We start from the raw sequence: 24,862 nt of genomic DNA on the forward strand, positions 1-24,862 counted from the left end.
TTTACAAGAATGGATATAGGATATACGTGGATATATTGTCAGGGGAAAATTTTTCGTCTAGTTAGCTTGCTTATATGATCCTCATTTGTTGGTCAGATCGTTTATTCTTTAGGAGGGGAGGGGATTGGGTAAGGGGGTGGTTTGGGGTATCCTTATTTTAGCCAGTTGAGAGTATTACTTTATCATAAGAATTCAAATTATGTTGCTACATCCAAATAATAATATATCAATTTTTACAAGCTATATTTATAGATTTAAATTTATAGCATTGGCAATTTTTATGTTTTCCTCAATTATTAGGGATAAGAAAAAGGTGAATTTTATAGGTAAGCATAGCCAGGGATCTTAAGGGATAAGACAATGAACAATTAAATTATGTACTTACCCAATGATGATTGACAATATTACCCCATTTCTAGATTATAATCATTGCTGGAAAAGTTAAGGCACAGCAAGTTTAATCCAGCATATCAAGATTAAATAAAGAGAAGTTGTTTTAAAACTGTGGGTATCAGTTTAATTTACATTCAAATGTCTCGTCCCTCCCTGTTTATATCTATAATAACACTGAAAAACCTAAATTTTACATTTTATAACGAATTTAAATGCTTTTGATTGGTTTTATATTAAATGAATGTGAAATATAAATTCGAAATTAATTCAAATTTAATTAGATCTATATTTTTTTAACAAACTTATAAATGTTACAGGGTCAACCTGCAATTAACCCCCCTTCAGGTTAAAGTAAAAAAAATTCTTTACCTGGATGTTTGCTGTCATCCTGTGCCCCCAGGATGGAAATTCAAAAAATTACTCTCAGTTATTTATCATCAACAGACTTAAAAAGATATTAGTTATAGCCCTTTATCTTTTACATAAAGAAAATTATGAAGTAAAATACGATTGTTAAGGGTTAGATACATTCTTGTTTTAGTTGCGATGTTTATGAAAAAAATTTGTACTTGTTTATTGAAAGCATATATTCTAGGATCAGGCAGTAATATTAGAAACTCTAACACTAGCTGACTCTCTACCTGTTCAGTCAGCCATCATAGACCTCAGTTTAGCAGGGTATAACAAGGACAAACCTGATCCAGAACAGGGAAAAAAGACAAAGAAGAAATCCCGTCTTCCAGATCCAGACACGCTCAAGTATCTCAACAAGTTTCTTGATTCGGAGGCATAGAATAGAATAAAATTTAATTTTAACTTTTTTTATGAAAAAAAGAAGTAAGGTGTAGTAAGGTAATGTAAGCGTTTAGCATAACATATCCTACTATATAAAGTAGGATTGTTATTATTGGTTGAAGATTTTTGTAACTACTAAAATGATTGGGTTCTCCTTTTCAAGAAAGTGTCACTTAGAGACCAGAGCTGGATCTTTAAATCATTTCAATGGTGCGCTAAATCGGAGTGAGCCAACTTTCCACCAATAAGAGCACAGCATTTTACGAAATGGCGCGCTGTGATTGGCTGAAATTCGGCGCACCATTGGAATGGTTTAAGTCTATTTTTCAGCTCCTTCCCTATGAATATCACTTTAAACCCAGTGCCCTTATATACTAGAGGCTCAGCTGCTAGTAGTATACAAATAATTAACTATTCTAATCTAATGAATAATTAAAGGATATGTTTCAAGAAATTATAGATGTGAACAAACCTATACAAGAAACATTAAAGAAGAAATCAGATGGAAATTTGGGTAGTATTCATGAAAAACTGGAAAAAGTAAAAGGTATGTCCTTATCCATTTTGTATCATATTATTCGATTGGATTTAAAATAATTGAAGAAAATTTTACTCTTTTTTCTTTTCTCATTGCAGATTTTAAAATCTAGATGAAGAATTTACTTGAGATTTATAATTTGTAAAGAAGCTGTATCAACTTTTTTGCTTTTTATTTAAGATAGCTAGCCGGTCCTTTCAGTAAGTAGTAGATGTAAATTTATTCATAGAATTCAGATATGCAATCGGTTTTTTTGTAGACCTCTTATCTTTTAAGTAATTTAAGTTTTTAAAAAAAATAATTAAGTCGGTTTTAAGGTACTAAAACGCAACAAAATAAAAGAAGAAAATAGCCAGTATAAACAAAAATAGTAAGATCTTTAATTTGACACCTTACTTTTAAAATTCTGTTGAGTAATTGTTGAAAAAATCTATTTTTTTAACCTCGGTTTAATCAAAACATTAAACCTAAATATTTTCTCATACAGACATAAAAAATATGGGTTCATATATACCATTAGAATGAGAAAAATAATATGAATCCATTGTAAGCAAAATTGAAAAAGTTTAAAAAAATTGTAATAAAAAATAGAAAAAATAAAAAAGTTATTTTAAGAATTGTAACTACTAAACTAGCCAATCACAAATCGCAAAAATTGACGAATCGGGAAGCTTAATCTATAAAATTAACCTATAGAATTGCCAGAAAAAAAGGAGAACGTTCATACAATATATACAATAGATACTACAATAAATATAGTGATATTAAAGAACATGTAAAGAATGAAAAATTATGAACAAATATGCATCAGTCTGTTTATAAACTTCAAAACAATGCAGTTAAAAATACATTATTGTTTCTTGTGTTTAAAAAATATCTGCTACATTGCATTGTCTTTTGTTTAGGTTTTTTTCAGGTTTGGTTTAAGCTAACCCTTTAAAGCCGAAAATTATGATTCTTAAAATAAACTTATTTTTTTTATTATAGTTTTATAAAACTTTTTCAATTTTGCTTACAATAGATTCGTAATATTTTTTGATTCTAAAGGTATATATGAACCCATGTTTTTTATGTCTGTTTGAGAAAATATTAAGGTCTAAAGTTTTTATTAAACCGAGGTTAAAAAAATAGATTTTTTCAATAATTACTCAACAGAATTTTAAAAGTAAGGTGTCAAATTAAAGATCTTACTATTTTTGTTCATACTGGCCATTTTCTTCTTTTATTTTGTTGCGTTTTAGTACCTTAAAACCGACTTAATTATTTTTTTAAAAAACTTAAATTACTTAAAAAATAAGAGGTCTACAAAAAAACCGATTGCATATCTGAATTCTATGAAAAATTTTACATCTACTACTTACTGAAAGGACCGGCTAGCTATCTTAAATAAAAAGCAAAAAAGTTGATACAACTTCTTTGATATAAAAATATATTTTTTTAGAATTGGATAGAAAAGTAAAATCAAGACAATTAAACGGATCATCAGGTAAACTAGCGAAAAGGCTGGTAAAATATATGCATAGCCGACCACATTTATCTTTATAAACATTTCATGGAAACTTTTTGTTAATCCCCTCTTGACCTAATTCTCCTAAGAATGATTCAAAACATGTCCAGTATGTGACAAATAATCACTTAAAATTCAAGTTTTATTGGCAAAGCTGTTTTGGAGATCTTAGACATGATCCTACTTTTCATTTATTAGTCTGTAACCTCTAATTAGAACTCATACCTGGATACTACTTCTGGAGATATTAATCATGTATATTACTCAGGTCTGGATCTTACCTCTAGCCTGGACTCATACCTGGATACTACTTCTGGAGATATTAATCATGTATATTGCTCAGGTCCTGATCTTACCTCTAGCCTGGACTTATACCTGGATACTACTTCTGGAGATATTAATCATGTATATTACTCAGGTCTGGATCTTACCTCTAGCCTGGACTCATACCTGGATACTACTTCTGGAGATATTAATCATGTATATTACTCAGGTCTGGATCTTACCTCTAGTCTGGACTCATACCTGGATACTACTTCTGGAGATATTAATCATGTATATTACTCAGGTCTGGATCTTACCTCTAGCCTGAAATCATACCTGGATACTACTTCTGGAGATATTAATCATGTATATTACTCAGGTCTGGATCTTACCTCTAGTCTGGACTCATACCTGGATACTACTTCTGGAGATATTAATCATGTATATTACTCAGGTCTGGATCTTACCTCTAGCCTGGACTCATACCTGGATACTACTTCTGGGGATATTAATCATGTATATTATACAGGCCTGAATCTTACCTCTAGCCTGGACTCATACCTGGATACTACTTCTGGAGATATTAATCATGTATATTACTCAGGTCTGGATCTTACCTCTAGCCTGGACTCAAACTTGGAGGCTGATACTTCTTCTGGAGATATTAATCTTGTATATTACCTAGGTCTGGATCTTACCTCTAGTCTGGACTCATATCTGGAGGCTGATACTTCTTCTGGGGAGGAAGGAGAAAATGAAGAACAGGAAAATATTCTTAATAATTTTTAAAAAGGACAAATATATTAAAAGACTTTTTGAAACAGCCAGTTACAGTTTAGCTTTTCTATTGGCCTGTATAACAATGCTTAAGAAGTCGTTTTTGCAATACTTGGAAATGCTCTGATTTTTTAAAACTTGAATGAAGTATCAAATAGCAAAGCTGAATTTATTATTAAGGATTATTTTAGATGGCTTGTCAGAGTTTAATTCAAAAGTGGATTCAAGAATTAGATTAATAGAAAAAATCATGTATTAGTTTTTTAAAAAGAAATGTATATTATGATATAGTATGTTATTATTAAGGAAACAATATTATTTTGATTAAGATTTACTTCAAATGTTAAACATCACGCAACCTTTTACAAGTATTCAAAAATCTAAATTGTTGTATATTTTTCAAGAGTTTAATTTAAAATCTATTGATTTAGAAAGAATAAAGTGTTGCCTTATGTAACTAAATATTTTGTTTAAATACAAAAATGTACTTGTCTCACTAATAAAGCTTATTTTTGTAAAATATTATTTTTTTTAAAACCAGGAAAAAAATAAATTAAAAACTTTTAACACTGCTAGTTTAAACCAACCAATATCAAAATATATTTTAGCCAACTAATGAGAGAACGTGTATATAAAACTTTAAATACAATATAATGTCTGCTCCCTTACTGGGTTGTCAGGGATCTTTAGGGATAGGACAATGAACGATAAATTTATATAAATCATAACTATGATAAACAAAATTAGTTCTTCTGTATGTAGATTGAAATTATTGGTTGAAAAGTATGGAAATTACTTGTCTAAACCAAGTAATGAAATTTCATTAAAAGTTTTTGAGCCAACGAATAAGATAACATGGTCTTTGTGTAATTTGCAATTTAATATCCACCCTCATACTAGTTTTACACTATTAACAGTAAAAAATCTTAATTCTTTACATGGAAAAAATCTTTTACGTCGTAAGTCTACTTGTTCGAGAAAAACAAATGACAACATCCATAGGAAGCGAAGCACAAAATACAATTGATTGACAAACAGACATTGAAATAGCAAATGTTTAATGGCTATAAAAAAGAGAGGAACAAAAGAAATAGAGAAAGAATTAAATCCAATTTCCCCATAGCGTTAGGGACGGATTGACGGACAAACAAAGTGAATTAAAGAGTAGCTTTGCAACTAAAAAAAAGCGGACAAGTGAATTTTTTTTTTGTTTTTTTTCACGTTCAATTTTTTTAGAGATATTTTCATTATCATAGCTACTCTTTAACTCCATGTGACTCTTTTATTTTTAACTTTTTTAAAACAGAAAACAAAAAACGGCACATGGATCATGATCTAGAGATGACCAGGTATCTTAAAGATAAGACAATGACCGGGGATGATTATAAACAAGTTTGCCCATTATGTAGAATTTTAGAACTTACCAATTAAATTCAATAAAAGGTGCCTAAAGTTTTTGAGATATTTAATTGAATAACATGGTTATAAAATTTTGGTTACCACTTACTTACTGAACATTAAGATATATAAGTTGGAAGGAATTTTAATGTTAGAGGGAGATTTGAAATCTGCATCAAATTTTAAGGATTTTTTATAAAATTCGTTTTTTGTATAATTCTTTATCTAAAAGCGGAAATACAATTTAAGTTAATTAATTTTGACCTATAGGATAGGTGGATTGGGAACTACCCAGGAATAAGGTATAACCAACAAGCAAAATAAATCTAAAATAATATTTGGGGGGCAAATGGAGAGGTCGTCAATTTTACGATGTGTTGCCCCCCAACGACAGCTGAAAAACACGTAAAGGTTTCGTGATTTTCTTCCGAATTAATTTCGTTATTGGTATGAGCTGGGAACTACCTGCGCTCTAATTGATTGAATGTTGTACGACATTTAAGCTTCTCCAATCAGAGCGCAGATAGTTTTCCATCCACCAATCACAGATGATAAAATTAATTAATTTAATTGTATTTCCGCTTTTAGATAAAGAATTATACAAAAAACTAATTTTATAAAAAAAAATCCTTAAAATTTGATGCAGATTTCAAATCTCCCTCTAACATTTAAATTCTTTCCAACTTATATTTCTTACTGAACAAGTGAACATGTCATACATCCTAGTTGTTTAAGTTTACTTCTTTAATAAGAATTATTGTATTCTTATTGTAGCTCCGCTACACAAGGACATAATAGTCCTTGTCCATATTTATACAATAATACTTTTAAACCAAGTAAAAAAGGAGTTTTCGCCACACATATTGTATAATATTTCTAGAAATATCTAGTATCTTTTTATACCTATGCTTTACTAATAGATATAAAAGTTCTAGATACATAATCATATGAGGAACAATCAGGCCATGTTATTGGTTATAAAGTGTACATATTTTTGACATTCTTAAATTGCATAAAAAAAAGCCTTGCTTAGGTAAATTATATATTGTATTTCTTACCTAATATAATGTGAAGCACATAATAAGTAAGTTATTGATAGTTGAATTTCTAAGAATAAAGCTAGCTTTGTTTCTATACATTATTGGAATAATTTATACATAACTACATAAAATAGGATTCGTCTGATTAGAATCATTTTTTATGTTTTAAGGATTTTGGGGCCAGATTGACCATCTAGATCTTATAAGTCTATTGTTTTACTCTTTGGGTGTAAATTACAGCATCGAAAAACCCGTTTATGCTATTATAATTTAAGGTCTAATGGATGTCGAATATAGTTATGGTCTAGACGTGAATTTAGACTGAATGAGTCTCTATACTATACAGTTCCCTAAATTTACTAAAGTTATAAATTCCAAATTATTTTTAAAAGTGAGGCGATTTAAAATTCTATGTATAATTTTTAAGCGCTTTTGTAGATTTTAAGCTATTATTTTATATGAAGTTTTGATATTAACTATAAGTGGCGATTCTTAGGATGATTAGTAAGATCATTTTGAGCAGTGATGTGTGTTTTGTTTGTTGGGTAAAGTAAAACCATCTTTTTTTAAAAGCGAAGATTTTTTTAGATATTTAATTTTTTATATTAGGTTAAACAATATCAATCAAAAGTAGTTTTTCTTTTTTGATAAATTGAGCTTCACTTCAAAGGTTACACTTACATCCTTGTCTTTTCAAATTACAATCACTGCATTAACACCATGACAGTGATGAGGTATGGCATATTAAACAATGATAATATCCTGTAGTTGTAAATTATTGGTGAAAAAGTGAGACACAAGTCAGAACTTTTTAAGGCAACAATGGAATGTGTCAGTCATAGATGTCCAAGAGGGAGGGGCACAAAAAGTATTCAACATTCTTAAATTTTTAACCCACCTCAAAAAAAATTGGACGTCCTTGGTCATTATAATTAACCGTCCATTATGCCCTTATTCCCTGGTTAACCCTCATTAACAACTTGGTAAATCCTAGCTACCTTCCAAGGGAGGGAGGAGACATTGGGCTTTTTATTACACTAGTCTCCAAAGTTTTATAATTTGAGAGCCTGATAATTTTGGGGCTTTTTATCGTATTTTGATTAGTTTTATCGTATATTTTTGGATAGTTCATTAATTTAAGTTTCCAAACATTTTAACCACTAATTGTAATCTACAGGTTCAATATAATGAATTAAGGATGTATATAAATTTTTCAGCCATTGTTTTATCTCTTTAGATCCCAGCTACCTACCTCGTGTAAAACAATAAAAAATCAAAAGTTTTGTGTAGCCGTTTGAAAAATTCCTTGTCTTGACTTTTACAACTGAGTTTGCGAATTTTCCATGTATTTTCCTTGTTATTATTTCTACTAGAACTAGCGGCTATGCCCCTAGAGGCCCCTAGGAGCACGTCAAATGTTTTCTTTTAAATCTATGTTAGGATTAGGTGTTTATCAAACTATATTTTTTCGATTCCAGATATTGTAAGTTATGTTTTTTTTTCATATTTTTCTTAGGAGGGTGTTGGTACCCTCTTTAAAATAGCTATAAACGTTTCCAGGACCAATCAAAAACTACAGTGTAAAGGAGAAACATGTCGGTTTAGCAGTAATCGAGATCCTTCGGTACAAACAAACAAACATACAAACATTCTGTTACTTTATTATACGGATTATTAAAATACAACATGATTTCCTAATGGTCAATATACATATAAATGCTTTCAATGATATAATATCAATTAAGAAAAATCTATCGAAAGTAGAACTATTAGTCTGATAGTAAAAATAAGGTCACCTAGTCCAAAAATATATTTTCATTGTTCAAAAAACACCCACATTAACACAGAGACACACACACACAAACAAACACACACAAGCGCGCACAAACAGAAGCCTTGCACATAATCTTGTCGCGTAAAATGTTTGAGCGGTTCCTTCCGCAGCGGCAAATTTGGGGTTTTCTGTACAGCTTCTACATACTATACATATTACATACATGTATAGAAGAAATTTTAGGTCCTAACATATTCCCCCCAAACACAACAATCAGGCCTACTAAATCCTTAGGCAGGGATCTAAAGGGATTAGACAATGGCAATTAATTGATGTACATCCCCAATAATGATACACAACATTACCCCTTCTGTAGATTACAATTTGAAAAGTTTGAACGCTCAAATTAATGAACCAACCAATCACAATTCAAGAAGAGTCTTCAAAGTTATTAGGCCAAAGAATAATGAAACTTGTGTAATAAACATTCCAATGTCCCCTCCCTCCCTGAATCTTAGGGGTTTTACACATTTTAATTCTAGTCAACTTTAGAAGATATATATGTATATATTAGTTGATGGTTGTGCCTTGCTGCAAATGCTTCAAATCAAATCAGTTATCATTTGGCATCCCAACCATAAACTCTTGTTTCAATAATATTAAATATATGTACATATATGTGATTATTATATATGTACGCATTTTAAACTAATTATAGGTTGCCAATTTAAGTTTCAGATATTAGAATTGACAAATATACTTATTATTAAATTATCGTGGCCTGTATATTAAAATATCAAAATGAATAATGTTTTGAAAAGATAATTGGCTGCTAGAAATGTTACATTATAATTAGTAGTACACAAGCAACTCTGTATGAATGGCAAAGCTTCTATATAATTAATGCGTACGTGTAGAGAACTGGCGAAACATGCGGTGGTTTTGGTTTATTAAGATAGTATTTTTATTCGAGTTTTTTTACTTCTAGTTTTAGTAAACTTTTAGCCCCTTTATACGATTATTTTCCTAACATTTTAACTTTATCCTTATATAAAAGTAACAGGATATGTGCCAGTGTGTCTTTACCGGAGGTTCTTGCTAAACCCTTCACCGATATGGTTATCCTTTACAGGGTAGCTTCTCATATGTAGATCATGGGAAGGTTTATAATTATTTTGGGTAATATCCTCTTAGAAATTTAGTTTTCAATTTTGAAAATTTGAGTACCCCCCCCCCTCCCCACAGAACTATGAACTCTGGACGCAGCGCTCGGCTCCCTAGCCTGCCTAGCCGCAGCACTCGGCCCCCTTGCCTGCCTAGCCGCAGCGCTCGGCTCCCTAGCCTATAACCTAACCTAACCTAAAATAGTTGTTCTCTGTCGGGGGAGGGGGGGGGGGTACATAACGCCCTATTTTCGAGGAGGGTACGACCACCCTCCCAAGATAAATTGTCCCTAAAAAAATGCCTCACAAACATCTTTTTTTTTTCTTTTTCTTATTAAAACTATTCTTTGAAATTTTAGTTCATTAATTAGGTTGTGTATCATTAAGGATGTAGTTTTTGTAACATAAGAATAATAGGGTGTCTGTCTGTATTTTTGTATACCTGTCTGTACCAAAATTTCGCTTTTTTGTTATGTAAGAGTAACTGGATGTCTGTCTGTCTATTTGTCTACCTGTCTGTACCAAAATTTCGCTTTTTTGTTATATAAGAGTAAATGTCTGTCTGTCTGTCTATTTGTCTACCTGTCTGTACCAAAATTTCGCTTTTTTGTTATACAAAAGTAACTGGATGTCTGTCTGTCTATTTGTCTACCTGTCTGTACCAAAATTTCGCTTTTTTGTTATATAAGAGTAACTGGATGTCTGTCTGTCTATTTGTCTACCTGTCTGTACTAAAATTTCGCTTTTTTGTTATATAAGAGTAACTGGATGTCTGTTTGTCTATTTGTCTACCTATCTGTACCAAAATTTCGCTTTTTTGTTATATAAGAGTAAATGTCTGTCTGTCTGTCTATTTGTCTACCTGTCTGTACCAAAATTTCGCGTTTTTGTTATATAAGAGTAAATGTCTGTCTGTCTGTCTATTTGTCTACCTATCTTTACCAAAATTTCGCTTTTTTGTTAAAGAAGAGTAAATGTCTGTCTGTCTGTCTATTTGTCTTCCTGTCAGTACCAAAATTTCGCTTTTTTGTTATATAAGAGTAACTGGATGTCTGTCTGTCTATTTGTCTTCCTGTCTGTACCAAAGTTTCGCTAACCGCAATGTATGAAAAATGTAAAAAAAAGTTTGAAATATTTTGCACATGTACATAAATAAGTTTTTTTTAATTGCAAGTATCTTAAAATGCAATTCATTTTAATAACAGGACTGCAATAATTAACAGTTTAATAATTATGATAATTAAATGAAATGTACACTTGCAACTAATTACATGTTGTTACCATTAAAAAGTATGAAAAGAAATAAATCACTTAGAATTAAGCTTAATCATTATATATAGTGCACCAACAGGATTTACTTCTAAATTTGTATTGATCTTTGACAGTTCCTTTCAAAGTGCCTAGAAGAGCACAAAAAATCACTCTCGCTTATTTTATGATTAGAACCGGTACTCAGCCATACAGAAAAATCATGATGGCATCTTCTTACAAACAATTTTCCACTTATAATAAGATAACAATCCTGAAATTGATACTAGTTTTGTCAGTCCAACTTACAGTCCCTCATGGCTAGCAAAACTGATTTTAATCTTTTAACTAAAAATGCTAACATCCGCGGAAAACTGTCTATAATACGGTTTGATAAATAACTATTTTTTAAACCATTTTTAGCACCTTTATTTATGCAATATTTTAGTAGATGTACAAATCTCTGAACTAAATCTTGCCTACCAAATATATATATAGGCCTGAAAGCATGAAATTTGCTTTGTGTCAAGAAATAAATAAGATTTTAAAAATTGATATTTTGAGTTCTGACCAAGGTTAAAGTATACATACAAAAGTTATCAAAGTTATTTAAAGACAACTTTTCGCGAATATTAAAATGAAACCTGTGAAGATTAATTCCAGTTTTTATTGTCTATAATTCGATACGATACGTGATTTTTCAATATGGCTTAGAACTGGTTCTAATCTAGCGGGTACTAATCGGTTTCGAAGCCATACTAGAAGTAATTTTTAACCGTGAAATAATTTCATAGTATTTTCTTTGTTGATTGCTTCGCCCTTAGCAAAGAGGAAATCTTTGATATATCATCTCCCCCCCCCCTTTTTATTTAAGTTAGAGGGGGGAACCTTCCATGTACCAGCTTTGTACCGATACTAAACTTATGGCTGATCAGTCGATCCGTTTACGAGATCTTAGCGAAGATATACACACACAAATATAAATAAATATAAAAAATGATGTTTCTATGTCTGCCCATTATAATTTTAAAATGGCTTTACAAATACGAATCAGTTTTTTTCTTCAATTCTTTATTTAATTTTTGGGTATGTTTTAGGCTTTTTTAGAAAGGGTGACAATTGATAATAAAACAACTCCCAGAAAAGTATTTTTTCTCTCTTATAATAATCAAATTTTTAAAAGTGGGTAGCAAATGCCAACGGCACAGAATGTAGCATATTTCTAAAAAAGGATATCTCCTTGTCAAATCAGGCGTTTTAAATTTATCTATAATATCTAGTTTATTAAGTAAACAGCGTTTTTTATTCAATTTTTTTTTTTTTCACTTAAAGTTTCATGCTTTTGCAATCTTACTAAAGCAATTGGAGGATTTTTTTACAAAATGTTTTAGAAGATTATTCTCAAAATATTGTTAAATTTTTCATTAAACAAATAATTATGGCTTATAATTTTTAAATTATAATTTTTCATTTCTTCTCAAATAACATTATATAAATTCAATTTGAATGACCGTGGCTCAACACGTAGCGCATCCGCTCGTCGTCGGGAAGGTGATAGGTTCGAATCTCGGTCCGACACCGCGTCATAACTACAGACGTTAAAAATGGTTCCTACTGCTGATATGTCAGGTGCGCGACATAAATAGTAAGAGTATGAGGGAATGCCTTGGCCCAAAACAGGCGCAACTCACTACCATGCACAGTTAGGACTTCTCAGACAAAGGTCGTGCAATCAAAGAGTTGGTTTGTCTGATGGGCATATGGACGCTTTACACCGCAATCATAGGGCTTAGGGCTGACAACCCTATCCCATATCCATAAAAAAAGCCACAGTGTTACAGAAACAATGACAAATTGTCAGCGGCCTATGCTCCCCCTGTGGAGTGAAAAGGGCTTGTTACTGTTTAAATTAAATTTGAGATTATCTATCCCTGAAATTCCTGTAAAAATCAAATAATAAATTGCTCTAATACCTCCCTCAAATTAATTTTAAAAACCAGATTTCAAATGTTCATGATAACCCGGTAGAAAAAATAACGAATACTGTTTTTTTTTATTTTTTTCAAAGAATTAAACAAATTCTTTTGGGTTTTTTGTCCTTGGACAGTTTGGAACGCGAAACTTTGACTTCTTTATGTAGAAACTTAATTTAAAGTAACATTTGTTTTATCCTCCAAAAACAGAAAAGATCCTTTACTATGTTTAATCATTTCTAAAAATTCACAAATATTTTTTACAAATCGGCTGTAAATCGGGGAGGCTAGTAGCTACGGTACTACTTTTTAGGGGGGTTAAGTGTATTTTTTCTAGATCCGATAGTTTATCTTGAGAGGGTGAAGGTACCCTCCCCCAAAATAGTTTAAAACTTCAAAAACCTTCATTAAACATATAAACTGTTCTTTGTAAAGGAGAACCAGTTAGTTATAGCGGCTAGCTTTATAAATCTTTACAGACCAATATACAAACATTCTGTTACTTTTATATAAGGATTTTGTCTTTCTTAGTAAACTTACATTCGCGCTCCCTACTATTGGTGGTTACATTTTTTTCTGGTCAGTTTGTTAGTAAGGGTTCAACAGCAGGAAATAGGGGGACAATGGGCTGTTTATTTCACTAGTCCCCAAAGTTTTATGATAATGTTTTCTTATTGGTTGGCTTAACATTTTAATGACTTTTATCAAATTTTTATTTGTTGGTTCACTAAGTTATGTGTCTAAACATTTCAGCGGTAATTTTGTTTATCATCATTGTGGATCAATTTATCGAGCATTGTCTTATCCCTTTAGATCCCTGGTTCAACAGAATCATAACAACCAAAGTTTGGACAGATACAAATATTACAATAATTTGATCTATAATTTTTTTCCAATTAATGATATAAGTCAATATATTTAAAGCATTATATAAAAGTAATAGATGGCTGTCTGTGTTTAGCGTAGAATATCTCTAACCGCTGATATACCGATATGGTTCTCCTTTATAGTGAAGGTTTCTATAGGTCCGGAAAGGTGTATAACTTTTTTAGGTAAGGGTACATCTACCCTCCCAAGATAAATATCTCCTTAAAAATATTTTTTTCATTTTAAAGATCAAATTAAAAGTTGAGGGTCAACTTAACCCCTTGATTTAAGTGCCCCTAAAGACACCTAGCTTTTGAACTGCAGCTTTGGCGCAAGTGTAGGCTAAAAATTAGGGGTAGTGAAATAAAAATCATTACAACTGTTCCAATAATAACTGAATTATTTAATTCTCCATTGCCTGTAGTTTTAGAAAAAATCGAAAAAATCACATTTGACAAAATATTTGCAGATATTATTCAGAAATTTGTTGTAAAATTTTGTTTAGGTTTTATTGGGTACTTGGTAAGCCCGGAGGGATACGTAGGCTAAGGGCCCTCCGCATGGGTTAGGCGTAGGGAAAAAAACTGTTAAGATTCATATAATGAAAATTATATAAGTGAAAAATAAATCATACGTAAGTTTAGCATATCCATTTGACAGAAAACTAGCAACAAAGCTAGCCAATTTTAAATCCATATGTAACTTTATACAAAATTCGTACACAACATTTTACATTAGAAAAACAAGGGATTAAGAAAATGTTAGTTTATAAAAAAAGAAATATCAATTTCAAATAAAGGACACAAAACTTCAGAGATCGGTTTTTAATAAATGCCGCGTTTTTTCGACAATTTTTTAGACATTGATTGATTGAACGAAGACGATGGGAGAGTATACAACATAAGAATTCAAAATTCTAAAATTATTATTTTAGCCATTTGTATAATGTCTAATACAACTTAAATCCATTTTCGCTGCATATTTATTAATGCGTCTTTTTAGAGCTGTGTTAGACATTATACAAATGGCTAAAATAATAATTTAAAATTTTGAATTTTCAAGTTTTGTATACTCTGTTAAAATCGTACGGGGCATTGATCTTCAAGATGGAATAAGGTTTTTAGCAGAGTATACAACTAAAGTATTCAAAATTTTAAAATTATTATTTTGGCCATTTGTATAATGTCTAATACAGATCTAAAAAGATGCATTGATAAATATGCAGCAAAAATGGATTTAAGTTGTATGGCTAAAATAACAATTTTAAAATTTTAAATTCTTATGTTGTATACTCTCCCATCGTCTTCGTTCAATCAATCAATGTCTAAAAAATTGTCGAAAAAACGCGGCATTTATTAAAAACCGATCTCAGAAATAGGGTTACCTAGCATTATGTAATTTAATTATATTTCTCGTATTCATTCGAATCCGGTGGACAGAAACCGGTTCTCATCCATACGAAAAAACTATGTCTAACATCGTATTATATCCAGTTTTCTACGAATATAGAAATGTAAAATCATAAGATTAAAACCAGTTTTTTTAGCCTGTGCCTTCGGCACCTCGGGGCTAATAAAACTGGTTTTAATCTTATAATTGTACATTCTATATCCGCGGAAAGCGGTTTATAATACGATGAAAGAAATAACTATTTTCGTATTTATTCGAATCCGGTGGATAGGTTCTTATCTATACGAAAAAACTATGCCTAGCATCGTATTATATCCAGTTTTCTACGAATATAGAAATGTACAATCATAAGATTAAAACCAGTTTTTTTAGCCGGTGCCTCCGGCACCTCGGGGCTAAAAAAACTAGTTTTAATCTTATAATTGTACATTCTATATCCGCGGAAAGCCGTTTATAATACGATACGAGAAATAACTATTCTCGTATTCATTCGAATCCGGTGGATAGGAACCGGTTCTCATCCATACGAAAAAACGATGTCTAGTATCTTATTATATCCAGCTTTCTACGAATATAAAAATGTACAATCATAAGATTAAAACCAGTTTTTTTAGCCGGTGCCTTCGGCACCTCGGGGCTAAAAAAACTAGTTTTAATCTCATAATTGTACATTCTATATCCTCGGAAAGCTGTTTATAATACGATGCAAGAAATAGCTATTCTAAAATTTAAATTTTTAAAGAAAATTGAATTATAAGCCAGTGTTTATTTACTTATCAATCAGTTTCTGATAAAAGTAAATAAAATTGAATAAAAGGAAGAAAATTCTGGAAACAATTCGCACTTGGTTTAAAATCCATGTTTCATCACTTACGCAAAAATCTTATTAAATCTATTATATGATTGTGCTAATATCACAGTAACAACGTGTTACGTGACAAAATTCAAAAGAAAGTATTGAATTTGAAATTTGGGTAGGTGTAGTTTTTCATATATGTAATCTGCTAAAGTATCTTTTACTTCTCAAAGCCTCTATGGACATTTAAGGCGTGATTAGAAGAAAGTCGCACACATTTTCATTTTAGGTTTTAAAAAAATTTAAAGAAAAAAATTTGTAAGAGTCATTTGGTTCTAGAGGCGTTTTCTTTTAAGAGGTTGGTGGTACCTTACCCCCAAATAGTAACCTTCCCAGAACCTAGAAAACACAACATTGTAAAAGATACCCATATCAATTCAGCAATCAGCGAAATCCTTTAGTACAAACAAATAGACTCACAAACATCCTGTTACTTTAATAAGGACAATGTGAAAAAATGTGCAAAAATAAGTCTTTTTGTAAAAAGGATCGGACACTTCCAAAGCATAGAAAGCTTTTTCTAGTTTGATTAGGGAAGAATACACAATTTTCAGGAATTATCTTAAACAATTCATTCAGAGAGGGATATTCCGTCTGAAGAAAAAAAATACTTATGCTTTTCGTATATACTAGCGGCTTCGCCCCTAGCCTCTAGGGGCTTTGCACCAAGAGGTAATTAAAAAAATAAGTACCCCCACTACTTTCTGTTAAAAAAAAATTAAGTACCCCCACTAAGGTGCCACCACTACTTTCTAATTGAAAAAAAAAGGGGGGGGATTTTTTTGTTTTTGGGGAGGTTGGGGGTATCCCACCCCCCAAGAAAAAAGCCTAAAACCACCACAGGACCAGTAGGTATATACCCTGAAGAGTAGAATCCGATCGGTTCAGTGGTTACCGAGATCTTAAGAGACAGACAGACGGACAGACATCAAGCTACTTTGTATTATAGATCAAAAATACGCATGATCTTCTTGCAGGCGGAAATATGAGAAGAAAAATAGTTTTCCATAAAATACATTTTAAAATATATAATATAAATTTTAAAAGCATCTTTGCACTTATTAAGCAAAAAAACCTGAGATAAACCTATATTAAGCTTGCATGAAATGAGGAATTTAATAGATTTCTTCCTAACTTTTTACATTGTTACATACCTCAACAACTTGTATATGGAATGAAGCTTCTCTTTAATCACCATCAATAAAATATACTTCGCTTATCTTCATATCTCAAACAAAAGATCTTTGAAACGGCTAGTAAGCTCTAAGTAATTTTGGTACTTTTTATTTAGAAGTTTTAGTTCTGATGTCATCAAATAATTTTTCAAAAGTTATGATTTATAAAGTATCTTCAATTTGATAGATTAACTATTTTGAAATAAGATAATTTTAATTATTAGCTAAGTGTGGATGATATCGTTCTTGTATTTGTACGTTATTGCTATGGATTTATCATTAATTGGATAATACAACAGATTTTCATGCTTTCTAGTAAAGTTAAACCTGTAGCGGGCTAAGATAATGATCCCTCCTTTACCCCAACCCCCTTCACTCCTAATGGATAATAATGACAGGAAAAATAACAAGCTGAATTGACGACAATTTTTCTCTTGTCATAATATCCATGTATATTCTACATCCGTTGTTTTTGCGCACCTGTTTTAATGGTGACTGATTTTTTCAGACGAAAAATGTTTGGTTCAGTATTGTTTGCTGTGCTGGCGGTGGCATCTCTAAATGTGGTGTCTGTCTCTTCAGATTCTTATCAACAGGAAATTTACATTAAACTTATTATAAGTAGCGTAGCTACATTGTAACTAATAGTTATTTTTTTTAAATTTCTACCTAAATGTTTGGTTTATCAAAAATTGATTAAAACGTGACTTCAACATCGCGGCGAGGGTAAGAGACCTCGAAGGAGGAGAGTAAAGGGGTAATTACCCCCCCCCCCCCCCAACTCACCCTCCCTCCTCATAAAAATTATTAATTATAAATTATTAGGTTGGTTAATTACTCCCGCCCCCCTAATGATATTTTTTTTAATTTTACACCAACAAACTTTTCGTTTCGTTTAAAATTCTATTCATTTCTTTGATGATAATAATTTATTAGAATATTTTACAGAAAATATAATATTTCTAATTTATAGTTGGGACAAAATAGTTTTTTCTCCAAATGGATGCAATATCTCTTTAAGATCTAAAAAAAACAGGTTAAAGTTGCTAAACGACTGTTTTAAACGACGTACTTTTTTCATTTCTTTTTTCCCCAGACTATTCACGTTTTGTATAATTGTTTTTATTCATGCAAACATTACAGGAGTCAAATTAATTTAATTCGCTATGTTCCTCTTTTAACTTATACATTATATCTGATCTCTTCGCTCTCCCCTAAGGGTGAAGACACTAGTAAGTTTTAAAGGATTAAAACTTTAAAAGTGACAAATCGGTAAAAAAAATAAAAATATGGAAATATTTTTATATCAAATTTATTTAAACAAGGATGACAACATCCATAAAAGCGAAGCACTGAAACGGTAGGACAAACGGACATTAAAACTTGTATAGTATCTGAACTGAAAAATCGGAACTTAAATGTATAAATGTCGAATCAAAATTGTAGGTAAATTTGTTGAAAAACTGCTTAAAAACAGGATAATGTTTATGGACATACTTATATTTTTGGACTTGATTATAGAGTTGCTTTGCTTATAATATTGTTCTTTGTTGTCCCAGGAATCAATATACCAAAAATCAGATCAAACGGATAATTAAAACACTTGAAAATTTGTTGTTAAAAAAGTAGAAAAATCAACATGTTTAAAATGGACGTACGGACATTCTGGTAATGATTATAGAGTTGCTACGATTTCTAAATCGTACCCAACTACTACAGGAATCATCATGCAAAGTTTGAAATCGATAGGACAATTCTAACATGCCTAAATTAACGAATAAAAGATATCTATCTCGGACGGACGGACGTACGGACGGACCGACCCTAATTATAGAAAAGCTTCGCTTTTAACAAGTATGCAAGTGTTTAGCTCACTAACAAATGTTTATTTTACCCTTTTTTTTACAAAAAGCAATTCTTGTACAGAAATAACGATATCTAGAGGCAGATAAGTTTCTCTTAAATGTTCTTATCCGTTTTAGATCCTTGTGAATGATTTTAATCCTTGTAAGAATAAGTCACGTATTTTGTGTCTCTTTCAACTGTTTTATACCTATGATTTTCAACATTTAGGGTTTATCGGTACGTCCGTTATCAGGACAGTTGGCACTTACAATATAGAAATGTCGAAATTAGTACAATCTTAAAATGGCAATTGATTATTGACTATTTTGACGTTATAGAATTTTCTTATTATTTTTTCCTGTTACGCTTGTAAGATGACACAAAGCAAAATATCTCAAATTCTCTAAAAAATGTAGTAATGCATATTAAGCTATTTGGATCATGGAAAAAAATGTCGTATTTTCACAGTAGCTTTTCTCCTATTTATAGTCCCTGCGGGGAGCTCTAACCCTGCGGGGCAATCGTTAAAATTTACATAATCTAACCTAAAATAACCTTTCATAAGCTACTGTGAAAATACGACAAAACCCACTACTTCGTTTTCTTTCTATGATCCGGAAATTTTTCAACATATAAACTTTTGATCAAAATCATATTTATTTATTATAGAACACGCCGTTCTGTTGTCGTAAAAGTCAATGATTGTAGTTTCAATGTCTTATTTAATAAGCTTGGCTTTGATGGATGTTTTCATACTTATATGATGTACTATGAGGCTATGAATCCCAAAACATTGATGCATGCCAACAAAATTAACAATGGGGGTTTTTAACTTGTGCATTAACTCTTTTTAAAAAGTTGGCACGCAGTTTTTGTGTCAAAGATGTTCATTATGCAAAATTTTTGATGATTTTGAATGGCAACACTTAATTCATTTCCTGTTTATAATAAATTAGAAAATGTTGTGCTTTTCTGCATAGCTTTTTATTGGTTAATGACTTTTCTCTTAGAATTGTAATCAATTTTTCTAACCTTCAAGAGAATTGCTGTCCCAAATGATGCCTTTGAAATTTTGGTTTAAACCTATTATTTGAAAAAATCAAGTATATTAATTTACAAATTAATTTTGTAATAAATGGAAAAGAAAGGAATAAAATGTAGCAGTCTATACATAATAGACCAAATAGATTATTAACAACTAGCGGCTATGGCCCTATAAGCCTCTAGGGACACTTCATTTTCAATATAAGTCTTAAAAAGAAAAAGTAAAGAAACATTATGTGGGGTGAATTTTTCTAGGATAGATAATGATATATACCCCAAAATAGTTATAAACCTTCCAAGGAGAAGATACATAGAACCGTATTAAGATCCTTCGGTAAAGACATACAGACAGACAGACACTCACACATACACTAAATGCAAAAAAATGTGGAAAACATAGTTTCTACCACCGGCATAACTAAGATTTTTATCTCTTTTTACAACAAGCTCATTTCTATACGCGCGGAGCACTCTAAAACAATGTTTGACGTTTTTATATCACAATCCTTTGGTGTGTCATTTATAGTGGACCTTATTTACAATTCATCAGGGAGAATGGGGAAATAACACTAAAATTATTTATCCAAGTCTAAATAACACATGTTATACAATATCTATCCCAAAATAAAACAACAATCAGATATTAGTCCATTTATTCATAAAAAGCGAGAATAGAAAAATACAAATGTGCAATACCATACAATTATTTACATAAATAAAATCCTTAAAATAGACAATAACCATATCATGCATAGACGAATTTTAAAAACTATTTAAACGAACAAGGGTGGGTGAACTACAAAGGGAGGGAAGCTATGAATAAAAGACGCAAACTGAAAATATCAAACAAATCATACAAAACATAACCAAAAACTTAAAAAACCTGTATTTCAGGGATAAATATTACATAACAGCATAATATTCTAAATCTTTTAGTAGCAATGCCACTTAATAATTAAAGAGCATAAGTAAATATCCATCCTATAATATACAGATGTAAGGTTTTTTTGTCTGAAGCTAAAGATCTCGGAAACTGCTGGTAAAAATTAATTGCAATTTTCAGGGAAGTTATATTAATGTCTTTGGATGTATTTAGACTATTATTCTGACCTTCTTTTAGCCATCTTCTGGAACCAATTAACTAGTAAGACATAAAAAAGAATATTTTTTTATGAAAATATCGGCCTTTAATTAGAGATAGGAATACATAGAGAGAAAGAAAGAGTATAAAAGAATAGTTATTTATAACATTGTAGTATAGACAGCTTTCCTGTGGATATTAAAATGAAAATTATAAGATTAAAACCAATTTTCTGATTTTTATGTCATACATGATTTTTCAGTATGCTGAGAATCGGTTCTAATACAGCTGATATTAATCGGTTTCGAACCCATAATGGAAAGAAAAAAAGGCTATCTTTTACAGTGCATTTACACAATAACCTGAAATGCTAAACGGCATTTGCAACAGCTTATGTTAATTTTGAAAAGAATGCAAAAAAAAACTATAAATTTTGTTGTTAATTCCACACGCGTTTCTACACATATCTTATCCTTATATAAACTCTTTATGTCTTTTTCGTAGGATCTTGCTAACCGCTGAACCGATATAGTTCTCTTTTACATTTGAGATTCTCATAGGTCATGTAAAGATTTATGACTATTGTGTGGGAGGGTACCACCACCCTCCCAAGAGAAATCGCTTCCAAATTTGCTTTTTAACTTTTTCTTTTTATAACTTAAAATTGAAACCTTAAATGACGTATGTGTTAGATTAGATCTCGTAGATTTAAGTCAGGTTTTAGGCTATTTAGCGATGATTAAAATCTAGAAAATATATGGCCTCCACCACAAAAAAAAAAAAATATTTTAAAAGTAATATTTTTTGGTTAAAAAGAGGCAGCGCTTTTAAAACAACCTTTTATGCTTATCAGATATAGAATCTTTTTTAATATAAAGGCATTTAGTTCTATACAGTTTGAATGGTATTATAGCTTCCTAATATTTTTTCTTTAGTAGAATAAAGGGAGGGAGGGGACATTGAATTGTATATAACACTAGATTCCTAATGTTCATGATAACATTTTCTTATTCGTTGGTTCAACAACTTTGAGGACTTTTATTAAATTGATTGGTTAGTTCATTAAAATGAGTGTCCAAACATTTCACCCACTAATTGTAATCTACAGAAGGAGTAATCTTATGTATCATTATTGGGAATGTACATAAACTTATCGGCCATTGTCCCATTCCTTTAGATCCCTGAGTAGAATAGCTACTCTAAATATTAAAGTAATAAAAATTAAGATAAAAAAGTAAAAAGTAGTATAGTACGTAATAAATGATACAGAATACATGAAGAGAAGCAGCTTATAGTGCCAAATAAAAAAAGACGACATACAATACAAATGACCAATGATAGGCCAGTATACATTTTTATTGACCAAAGGTAAAATGTATACTGGTCTATATTTTTTTAATTGTATGACGTCATATTTATTAGGCCCATAAGTTGCTTTACATGAAGAGAGAATCTGTTAATTTATTATTAATTCTTTATAACTCTATTTAATTATAATTTTTAATTATCAAAATTTTGTTCAAGGAATATTCAAAAAGAATTTGATATCTTTTGTTCTAAGAGTTGTAATTAACTATTAATGATATCATATTAGATGTTTATATAACCCATAAAAAATGAAAACGTTTTAATAGTTTCAAGGTAATAATAAATAATCAATAAGGTTGGTTTTTTCAGTTAGACGATGATTCTAAATTACTTTTAACAGAAAAATAACATAGTATAAAATAACAAGTAAAATCACATTAAAAGTTGGTGTAATACTTATATTTATATAGGCATTAAGGTATGCCTATCTACAACATAAGTAAGTATACCTTAAAGTAAAGGTTTACCTAAATTTCATTAATCTTTATCCTTTAACAAAATTATGTTTTTTTTAAAGAAGAATTACAAAGATTAGGGGATTTCCCTCAAATCGTATGTGAACCACTCTTTGAAAAAAGTACATAAAACGTATTTTGATGTTTATTTTAAGTTAGGTTGGGTATATTGAAGGTTAGAAGATCTTCCTAGGGTTAGAGGCCCGCAGGTATAAGGCCCTGTGGAGTTTAGTGAACCCGAATGTTATTGTAAAAATAAGCTTGGGGGGGGGGGGGAGATAGTTTGAAGAAAGAATTGAAAGAATTAATGGTTGTTTATCATTAAACTTCATTGCTTAAACTTAGCTGAGTATTTTGGTCTATCCTTTGTAAATGAATATAATTTGGATCTTACACCAGAATTCCATGTTCTCTAATAAAGTGAAACTTGCAGCGGGCTAGAATAACGATTCTCCTCTTTCACCCGCTTTACTTTATCCGTTACCCTTCTATTGGATGAATGAACTGACCAAAAAACGAGTTCCTTGTTAGCAAGCTAAATTGCCGACAATTCTTACCCTGTGACAATATCCACGTATAATCTATATCAATTCCTATGTAGTTTTAAAGCTGCATTTTATTACGCTGTCTTTCTATGCGCAACTACATTCTAGCCAAAATAAAATTTGCGTACACACTTACACCCACTTGCAGCAGTCATGGTGAATAATAACCAGATTTTTCCAGTTTCATGTTATTATCACCTAAATGCTTCACCCCCACTGCTTTTTTGTCTGCTAACCTCCCCCCCCCCCCCTTTGCAACCCAAAGTTTTTTTGGATGGTTTGCAATGCATTCTGCCAAATCGCATTGTGCATGTAAATATATTTTCAAAGATTAACTAAATAAAGATTCAAAAAATCTAACTCTTTTAAAATTCTATTTTGTTCAATCAGTATGATAGATAATTTATGTGAATTTAATATGATTTTAACTATGTCCTTATTTCCATATAAAAATTAATCAAATAAAAATGAAAAACTATAAGATTAAAAAATGATTTTCAGTATGGCTGAGTACCGGTTCTAATCCACCGGTCATTAATTGGCGTTTTTATATAGTTTCTTTTTTTGCCTCTTATCTATTTTTGTCTATGAAGATTTGACACTGAGAAAAGACTGAAGGAGTGGCAGTAAGGGCATAGGTAGCACATACACAGATAAGTACACACAGAAACAATTGAAATAATATAGTACCTAAACAGATAGACATACATAGAAACAATTGATAACCTATTGTACATACATACATACATACGGATACCTAGAAACAATTAATTTCCAATTTGACCTAGACAGATAGGGATACCTAGAAACAATTGATATCTTATTGTATATAGATATATAGGTATACACTTAAACTGCTGATTCTAAGAGAATTACAGCGTGAGTAAGGTAATGAAGTATCATGTGTGATGGGCACTTCAAACTATTTAGAAGATTAAAATTCGAACCTTATTAATTTGCCTATAACTGAGGTGAAAATAGCAAACCATTGGCTGCTGCCGAGATCTTGTTCTGAAATTTTCATAATAGTCTGTTTTTATTTTCTCTCATATTTATTTGAATCTAAATCCTTTTCCCTGGAAAGTAAAAGATTGAACATTTCTCAATACAAATACATGATTACATTTTATGGTCACACTGTGTCTGAATTTTAAATTAAAATAGACCCTGTCAAAAAAAATTATTACATCCTTTTAAGATGAAGATTATTTAATTACACAACAAGATAGATGGTTGACAAAGTTATAAACTCTTAGATATTATACATATATTAGTATCTACTGTATATTTAATTGTTCTGTAATGTAGTCAGATTTAGGGCTAAAGTTTAAGTCAATATTAGAGTA

General features: G+C 30.7%; 1 protein-coding gene and 1 long non-coding RNA gene across 3 annotated transcripts in view; both read left to right on the forward strand.

Annotated features, from left to right (window-relative positions):
* The first annotated feature begins 937 nt into the window (after positions 1–937).
* On the forward strand, positions 938–4,286 carry LOC145323009 (uncharacterized). Its single transcript, XR_013880856.1, has 4 exons — positions 938–1,180; positions 1,627–1,735; positions 3,168–3,212; positions 4,183–4,286. It is a non-coding gene; the product is annotated as an uncharacterized LOC145323009 (long non-coding RNA).
* A 13,404-nt stretch (positions 4,287–17,690) lies between these two features.
* The window catches only part of LOC145322035 (uncharacterized), a 76,879-nt gene continuing 69,707 nt past the window's right edge, over positions 17,691–24,862 (forward strand). For both annotated transcript variants that reach the window (XM_080163783.1, XM_080163782.1), the window contains exon 1: positions 17,691–17,772. In XM_080163783.1, coding sequence (XP_080019909.1) covers positions 17,694–17,772 — 79 coding nt within the window. In that variant the 5' untranslated portion in view covers positions 17,691–17,693. The remainder of the gene's footprint in view (positions 17,773–24,862) is intronic.

Source organism: Acartia tonsa, chromosome 6 (genome assembly GCF_053477335.1).
Source record: "Acartia tonsa isolate MP-2025a chromosome 6, ASM5347733v1, whole genome shotgun sequence".
NCBI lineage: Eukaryota > Metazoa > Arthropoda > Copepoda > Calanoida > Acartiidae > Acartia > Acartia tonsa.